The sequence below is a fragment of the Mustela erminea genome, chromosome X (genome assembly GCF_009829155.1).
Source record: "Mustela erminea isolate mMusErm1 chromosome X, mMusErm1.Pri, whole genome shotgun sequence".
Lineage (NCBI taxonomy): Eukaryota > Metazoa > Chordata > Mammalia > Carnivora > Mustelidae > Mustela > Mustela erminea.
The window spans coordinates 18,570,841-18,580,017 of record NC_045635.1 but is presented as its reverse complement, the minus strand read 5'-3'; the positions used below and the strand labels follow the sequence as shown (position 1 = coordinate 18,580,017).

At 42.5% G+C, this 9,177-nt stretch overlaps 1 protein-coding gene and 1 pseudogene across 1 annotated transcript; both read right to left on the bottom strand.

Moving 5' to 3' along the window:
* Positions 1 to 1,015: 1,015 nt before the first annotated feature.
* Positions 1,016 to 1,967, bottom strand: LOC116582870 (annotated as a pseudogene).
* A 4,407-nt stretch (positions 1,968 to 6,374) lies between these two features.
* DDX53 (DEAD-box helicase 53) lies at positions 6,375 to 8,737 on the bottom strand. The gene is made up of 2 exons (XM_032331212.1): positions 8,471 to 8,737; positions 6,375 to 8,302 (listed from the first exon to the last, which is right to left on the bottom strand). Exons 1-2 carry the CDS (start codon positions 8,550 to 8,552, stop codon positions 6,504 to 6,506), a joined length of 1,881 nt encoding a protein of 626 aa, XP_032187103.1. The 5' UTR covers positions 8,553 to 8,737; the 3' UTR covers positions 6,375 to 6,503.
* Between the last annotated feature and the right edge of the window lie 440 nt (positions 8,738 to 9,177).

The window sequence follows — 9,177 nt, the reverse complement described above, 5'->3', positions numbered from 1 at the left end:
CCTTGTGACCACAGCTCACATCTGATACGTGTGAAAGGAGGGGCAAGGGAAGAAGAATTAGGTAGCAAGAGCATTAGAATACACTGAGGCTCTGAGAAATCCAGAAGCAGCCTAACAGGGAGTTCTAGAAATAGTGTCCACAGAACAGTCCCATGTTGGGCAGAATGACTGAGACCCCGTGTCCCACTCTGCTCAGTGAGTGAATGGCTATTGAAGAGCTTGACCTCACCTCAGTTGCTGCCATGGATTGTTTACAGCCAGGGGTTGGTCAGCTTCCTGTGCTCCATGCAACTGAGCAGTAAGCTCTTTCTGTAACAGAGATCTGAGGGCCATCTCTCGAAGGCTGGCACGCCGACTTTAATTCTGCAGCACAGTGATGCCATACAGGATTCAGGTGCTTTCCACATCTATGTTCTGTCATGCCTAGCATATTGGTGGTCTTCAGATTTACTTCATCATTGTCTAAAATGACTGTTAAAACCTCATGTCTTCACACAGGTACATAAGCAGAAAGGAGAGCTTATCCTTGCATGCTTGTGTCTTAGGGAAGGAAGATCTTTCTTTAAAGCAGCCAAGCCCATTTTCCTGTCAGTCCCATAGGCCAGGTTTGAGTCTCATGCCTATGCTGAAGCTACAATGGAGAGTAGGCTGTTCTTTTCTTTTTTTCCTAGCTTTTTTTTTTTTTAAGACACATTTATTCAGCGTCATGATCAGACTATTACATTTAGCAATCAACAGCATGGGTGCAAAAAAAAAAAATCTACATTAAAACCCTTTGTTGGAATGCTTTACACTTTCCACAGAACAGAAACTAAAATAACATGTTATACAATTAGTCACAAATACAGTCCTCGAGTTTTTTTTCCCATACACATGAGTATTGTCTAAAACATGTCTTCTTTGTAGCAGCTAGGCCCTGCCACCACTGTGCTTGGCTGAGTTCACAAATCTGTTGTAACCTGTAGCTTCCCTGTCACTTCTCTGGCTCTCCTCTTCTGCTAAGCTTTGTTTCCTGGCAGTAATTAAAACTTCTGCCACTGCCATAGCTGCTGCTGCTGCTGGAACCACCATATCCACCTTGGTTTTGTGGTTTGGCGAAGTATTGGCCTCCAAAATTGCCTCCTTTCATGGGTCCAAAATTTGAGGATTGATTGTTGTAATTGCCAAAATCATTACAGCTTCCGCCACCTCCAAAGTTGCTTCCATCATTACCAAATCCGTTATAGCCATCCCCACTGCCACCATAGCCACCACCACCTCGACTGCCACCAAAGCCACCTCGACCACTGAAGTTTCCTCCGCGACCAACGTCATTCCCACCAAAACCACCTCCACGACCACCACCAAAGTTTCCAGAACCACTTCGACCTCTTTGGCTGGATGAAGCACTAGCCATCTCTTGCTTAGAGAGCGCTTTCCTTACTTCACAGTTGTGGCCATTCACAGTGTGGTATTTTTGAATGACAATCTTGTCTACAGAATCATGGTCATCAAATGTTACAAAAGCAAAACCCCTCTTTTTGCCACTGCCTCGGTCAGTCATGATCTCAATCACTTCGATTTTCCCATACTGTTCGAAATAATCTCTTAGATGATATTCTTCAGTGTCTTCTTTAATGCCACCAACAAAAATCTTTTTCACAATTAAGTGGGCACCAGATATTTGAGAATCTTCTCTTGAGACAGCCCTCTTTGGTTCCACAACTCTTCCATCCACCTTGTGTGGCCTTGCATTCATGGCTGCATCCAACCTCCTCCACAGTGGCATATGTGACAAACCCAAAGCCTCTGGAGCGCTTGGTGTTCGGATCTCTCATTACCACACAGTCCATAAGTGTTCCCCATTGCTCAAAATGGCTCCTCAGACTCTCATCAGTTGTTTCAAAGCTCAGACCTCCGATGAAGAGATTCCACAGCTGTTCAGGCTCTTTGGGAGACTCTGACTTAGACATGACAGCGGTGGGAGGGGAGACTTTAATGATGCTTACTCGGCGGTGTCCACGGGCAGAAAGGAGTAATCTAATGAACGTATCTCTTTTTCCTAGCTTTTGAACTGAACCGGGGGCGTTGGTTATACCAACAAATAGGAGGACGGTGGTGGGGGTGGCTATTCAGTAGATAACCCACCAGTGTCTGCCACCCTCAATATTGCTAAGGTGGCACTTCATAATTTTATTCCCAGAAATTCAGACAATAGAGTTTATCAGTTGATTACTGAATTTATGACTTGTTACACTGGCAGGTTATTTTGTTTATTTTGCATTCCCATCCCACCCACCAGCCAGAGAGGAAAGTTCTATTACAGTCTTTCATATATATGTCTTAAATATATATTTTTATGTACGTGAACATAGTAGGCGCATGCAACTTTTCTTTTATTGTTGCCACGGTCCACGGTTTACTAAATGTCTAAGTGAACAGATCTCCCACCATATTGTTGAGACTGATCTTTCAAAAGGACTTCTGAAAAGTCTGATCACATTGACCGATGTTTGTAGTTCTGTCATTGTTTTTTTTTTAATTTTTAATTTTTTTTATAAACATATAATGCATGTTTATCCCCAGGGGTACAGGTCTGTGAATCGCCAGGTTTACACACTTCACAGCACTCAACATAGCACATACCCTCCCCAATGTCCATTGTAAACTTTGAATTTACTACCCATCAGTTTCTCTAGTGCTAGAAAGCTACAGGCATACTTTCCTACACTTCTCCCCAGGCCTAGGGAATTTAATGAATAATTAAATGACTAAAGAAATTAATCAAGAGGCATTGTAGTTGGAAGTATAAGTGTCTTTACTGTTTCACCATTAAAATGAAAATATCACTGATGGCAAACTTCTCTCCTTTCCACCACTGCACTTTAAGTGCTGAAAACAATGCCTATGGAACACAATAGAAGCACAGTAAATATCCAAGCAATAGCATGGAGGACCATAGGGGAAGGGAGGGGAAATGCAAAGGGGAGAAATCAGAGAGGGAAATGAACCATGAGATACTATGGACCCCAAGAAACAATCTGGGGGTTTGAGAGGGGATGAGGGTGGGGGGAGGGGGTAGCCAGGTGATGAGTATTGAGGAGGACGTGTGCTATGATGGAGCACTGGGTGTTATACTTAACTAATGAATCGTCAAACACTGCATCAAGGACTAAGTATGTACTATACAGTGGCTAACTGAACAAAATTTTTAAAAAAAGAACTGTAGAAGTTTTTAAATGGGGGACAGCAGATAGGATCTTGGGGAAGCTGTAGCACTTGGACTGGACACAGAATGATGAGTCTCATTTGGCCTGGCAGAGAGGAAGGAGAAAGGGTTTGCCCAATGGGGGAACCAGTACCCAACAATGTGAGTAACAGCATCAGGATTGTGGTGAATTAGCATCATATAATGGGTGATGGGAGAAACAGGGCAGAAGAGGATGCAATATTTTTTGAGCATCTATTGAAAAGGAATCACTATACTAAGGATTGTACAGGCATAACTGAGGTTAGCTGAAGCCTCCTCATACTGTCTCCTGTGTCATTCATTACATGCTCAGTGATCTGCCTTCACTCTGTTCTAGTTTGGATGCAGAAATCAGTATTTCTTTGAGTTTCTAAACAACTAAGAAAACCCAATTCACTCACAAAAGTTTTGCCAATTGGTGTAAATCACAGTTTCTTGACATCAATACCGTAGACATTTTGGGCTGACAAGTCCATCATTTTGGTGTTGCCCTGTGCATTATAGGATGTTTATCCCTGACTTCTACCCACTAGATGCCAGCAAGAGTCTTGCTGCCTAGGAAGGACAACCAAAAATGTCTCCAGACATTGCCAAATGTCCCCTAGTGGGCAAGTCAACTCTGAGAATCACTAATGTAGGTAATACCAAAGACAGGAAGGTTGGTGGGGGTTTTATGTTGAACAGTGCACAAGAAAAAATATCTTTTTTTCATCTTGCTGAACTCCCCCTTCTTGGTTTTTCTGCAGTTGAGTGTAAGGTGGTGTTTCGCCTCATCTATTGCAAGGTTTCTCAACTATGGCACTACTGACATTTGGGCTGCATGATTCTTTGTTTTGGGGGGCCATCCTGTGCATTGTGGGATGTTTAGGAGCACCGCTGGGCTCAACCCAGAAGATGCAAATAACCCTCCCCTGAGTTGTGAAAACCAAATCTGTCTCTAGACATTGTCAAACTGACCCTGATGGAGAACACTGATGCAGATTATACTGACAACAGGAAAGTTGTGGGGGTTTTATTTTGCACAATCTGTAAGATATCATTTATAAATCCTCTTTTTGGGGGGCATCTGAGTGGCTCAGTTGGTTAAGTGTCTGCCCTCTCCTCAGGTCTTGATTCCAGGGTCTTCGGACTGAGGCCCATGTTGGACTCCATGCTCTGTGGGGAGTCTGCTTCTCCCTCTTCCTCTGCCCCTCTCTCTCTCTCACTTGCTTGCCCCCACCCCCTCTCTCACTCTCAAATAAGTAAATAAAATCTTTTTTTAAAAAACCCTCTTTTCTCCTCTGAAGTCCTTTCTTTGTTACTAGGCAACTGGTTTTTGTTGTTCTGTTTTTGTTCTTTCAGGAATTGTCCATCTCAGCACTAGCAGTTTTGGGGCAAAAAATACTGTGTTGTGTAGGGTGGTCCTATAGATTGTAAAGGTGTTCAGCAGTATCCCTGACCTCTGCCCTCTAGCTGCCAGTAGCATCTTCCCACCCTCTCCCTCAGTAATAGACCAGTGCTATCTCCGCATAATGGTTCAATGTCTGATGGAGGGAGGGCCAAAAATGCCCCAGTTGAGAACCCTTGTTGTATCTCTGCTTACATTTCTCCATACAGTGGCTCTTCTTTTGTTTCTTCTTTGAGAAAAAATGTATGGTTCTCTCCTCTCTTTACACATTGGTGTTGTATTACATATTAGCCACTCAAAAATGCTAACGATTGTTGTGAATATTATCAAGAGATATTGAGGCCTGTATTAAGAGCCTAGAAGCCAGACTTTAACCTCAAACACCTATACCTAGAGTATTTGCCTCTTTGTTTCACTTAATTTCACTGACTTTTGTAGTCACAGCTGGGGATGCTGGGAAAAAAGATTGTTGCATTAATATTTTGTTTGCCCGAGATTGCAAGGCTTGACTAATTCTGTTTTCACAAACATTGAATTTAAGATTTAGCATCATTTGGAGGACTTCTTATAGTGTGAGAAAGTTGATTGCCTCTAAATAAAGCATGCAAGACAGAATTAGAAATTAGAGGAGTTAACTAAAATTGGTTCCTCTGGCAAAAGTGTCATTTGGTCGAGTTTTTAATGTTTTTCCCAGTATGTAAGATATATTTTAATTTCACATTGATTTTTCTCATTATGTATACATAAAGTTTTGGCCTTTTATAGACAAACTGAAAAATAAAATGTGACAAAAGAATATAAAGATACCCCATGAATGACATTTCAAAAATCAATAAAAATGCAGATAGCACTATTCTGGTCATTAAAAAGTGTTTCATCGTTCAATTTGTTATGTAACTATGTGATATTCTTCCTAGATCAGAAAATAAAGTGTTAAAAAAACAAAAAATTTTTAAAAAGGAAGTGTTAGTAAAGGCAGGGTTATACAATTTTGGTTATAATAGAGTTTAGTGGTGAAGGGGACCCCAAAATTAACCACCCCAATTTCTCAGTGAAGAAAGTGATCACACATGCAGAAGGTAAGTGACCTCCCCAGAAGTTTTAACCAGTGGTAAATGATATGAGTTTTATGAGGATCTGATTTCTAGCAAGTCAGACACCATGCTCAATTAGTCACATCTGTCTGAAAAAACAGAATTGTGGAATCTTTTAGAAGGTTGAGCATTTTTTTTCTAATGATTTTTTTTTTAAATTAGGGAATGACAGTGGAGATTTCTTTACAGATCATTGTGGCACTAACTGCTGGGGGAAAATAGAATATTTGACTAGGATAAACTTGAAGAAAACTATGTTTCAAATTAATGTGACATTTTAAAGCAAGAAAAGCACTATTGTTGTCTGCAACCAGTCTTTCAGAGGAGACGTAGATGGACATGGCAGGCTATGAAAGAAACCATACTTTAACCAACATGTAAGTGGTGCCTGGGTGGCTCAGTCACAAGCGACTGACCCTTGATTTTTGGCTCAAGTCATCTCAGGGTTGTGACACTGAACCCTACATTGGGCTCTTCTCTGGGTGTGGAACCTGCTGGGGACCCTTTTCCTCTCCCCATTTGCCTCCCCCTTTCCCTTTGTCCCCACCCCACTCTCCTCCCCCACACTCATGCACTCTTTGTTAAAAAAAAAAATCACCCAACACATAACATTTAATTTTTTTTCCAAATAAGCTCTTACTCTCTCATTTTTCAAATACTTTTGACTTTATTAAGGAACATAAATGATATTGAAAGTTCAGTGTTTAAGAATTGGCTAGATGTCTTCAAACTGCCAGGTCTTCAACATATCTTCAGTTTTCCAGGATCGTAACACAACTCTTCAATGTAGATATCAGTAAAACTCTCTGGGTTTTCCTGGAGATTTCAGTTTTTTTCCTGTGTCCTTTTTTTGTTTGTGCATTTTGAATCGCTCAGCCATTGTTAGGAGATCTTGAGGGACACTCTGATTTGCTCGTTTCAGAATTTTAATCAATTCAATGGCAATCTTCCAATCATTCTGAGTCATGAGGGTGACTGACACGCCTGTCCTCCCTGCTCTGCCTGTTCTTCCCACTCTGTGTACATATTCTTCAATATTGCGTGGGAAGTCGTAATTATATACGTGTGTGACATCATTAACATCAAGACCTCTGGATGCTAAATCAGTAGCAATCAGTATTTTCACTTTTCCACTTCTAAAGTCCTCCAGTGCTCGTTCACGGTCATGCTGCTCCCTGTCACCATGCAATGATTGCACTGGTATGCCCTGGATGCTCAAATCACTTGATAAGTCATCAGCAACAAGTTTTCTGCTGACAAACACAATGACTTTGTCGTGGGGTGACAGACCCTGTAAGAATTCTTGGATAAGAGATCGTTTTTCTTCTTCTGTGGTAACAATTACATTTTGCTTCACCGTATTAACAGCAACTAGATCCAGAGTACCAACATAAACAATCATAGGTTGTTTCAGGTAAGACTGAGCAAGTCGACGAATGGTATCTGGCCAAGTTGCACTTGTCATAATAGTCTGGCGGTCTGGGCGCACATCTAATAAAATCTTCATTATCTGGTGTTCAAACCCCAGATCTAGCATTTTATCTGCTTCATCTAAGACTAAGTAGGTTATGCTTCGTAAGTTGACAAAGTTATTCATTTGCAGATCATTCAGTCGTCCAGGAGTTGCAATAATGATATCTATGCCTTTGGTAATATCTCGAATTTGTCGTTCTCTACTTCCACCACCATATATACAAACACTTTTAAGACCTTTATATGAATACTTAGAACATTCAGCTTCCACCTGAAGAGCTAATTCTCTAGTGGGTGTAAGGACTAGCATGCCAGCCCCATTTCTTTCCTCTCTAGGTATTGGTTGATTATTGAGATGAATAAACCCAGGCATTAAATAGGACAATGTTTTGCCTGTTCCAGTTTGAGCAACTCCTATAAGATCTATTCCTTTTAGAATAATTGGCCATGCCTGTGACTGAATGGGTGTTGGCTTTTGAAAACCTGCTCGTCTAATGCTTTTCATAAGTTCAGGGTAAGGATGGAAGGCATCCTCAAATTGCCAAGTAGGGTTGGGAATGGGGCGCTTTTGGCCATCTTTCAAGTCATCACACATTATGTCAAAATTTTCCTTTCTCCACATATCTACTTCAGCTTCAGACAACGAGCTCGTTGCTTCAGATTCTACATAGAAGTTTTTCTTAATTGGTGGTAAATCTGCCCATTTTCTTTTTTCCCACTCTACAACTTCGGCTCTGATTTGGTCCCAGTCTATCAGTGGTTGAACCTGTTTAGCACCAGTGATATCTGGGCGGAGCTCTTTTCCAGCAGAGGCCTGAGGTGCGGCACTATCGACGCGGGACTCTGAATGGTGGCCTCGTTCTTGTTTTTTAACAAGAGCATCTATAGTTGCTTTGGCCTTTGCTTTCATGTCCTTTGTGCCAAAAATTTTTACCTCTGCTTCACAATCACCTTTTATGATCTGTATTTTGGTACTTGTTGTAGCCTGGATATCTTTTATCTTTGATCCACCACGACCAATCACCACTCCAATCATATTGTTCTTCAATCTAAAGCAGAGAGGTGGCTCCCCGGGGCCTGAGGCTCTCACCTCTGTGTAGCCGGCGGGGCCGCTCCATCCTCTGCCACTTCTGCCCCTTCCACTGCCACCACCGCCACCGCCAACCCTGCTGCCACTGCCGCCACTGCTGCTGCCACCAATGCCGCCTCCACCGCTGCCGCCACCACCGCCACCGCCGCCGCTACCACCGCCGCTACCGCCACGGCTGCCGCCGCCGCTGCCGCCACTGCTGCCACCCCTGCCATCCTGGCGGGCCCTGAAATCTCTTGGATTAGGCTCTGCCTTTTTCTGCTGTGGGGCCCAGGCCATTACTTGGTAGGGCGAAGGCGGTGTTGGCCTTCAGCCTACCTAGAGTGGGAAGACACGGTCGAGTCTTCCCTCCTCTCAGGCGCTTGATCAGCAGAATATGGCGCTGGTGGGTAGCTATGCAGCCGTTGAGAAGGAATTGTTCTGTGACGTAGTGGCACGGGTTTCAATGGGCTGGCCAATCACAGGACTCCGGGCTGGCGCGAGGGGGGCAGGCACCTCTGAAGCAAAATTTAAAGTGACACTGTCACATGACCCGTTGCTGGCGATAGTGACCTAATAATGTGATTAAGTAGTTTGACCCCGGGTTTCCGCACCGTAAAATTACTTTTCCCTTTCCATTATAGTTATAAAAAATAATTATTACTCTGTTCTTTGGAAAGAGTTCATTAAGTCTAGCTGATCCTCGTAGGCTCACCAGCTGTTTAAATTCAGTTCTTTCCAATGTTTTGTAGAAACTAATGTTCTTTGTGATGTATTTGAAAAACATTGCTCCGGATGAATATTGATTGTCAAATGAGTTTTTTTTTTCTATGTATTTCCCCTGTTTTCATCTTTACAATGACTAATAGTATGTATTACAGAAGCTAATAATCCTAGAGGCATTGGATGTATCAGGGTCACTTTG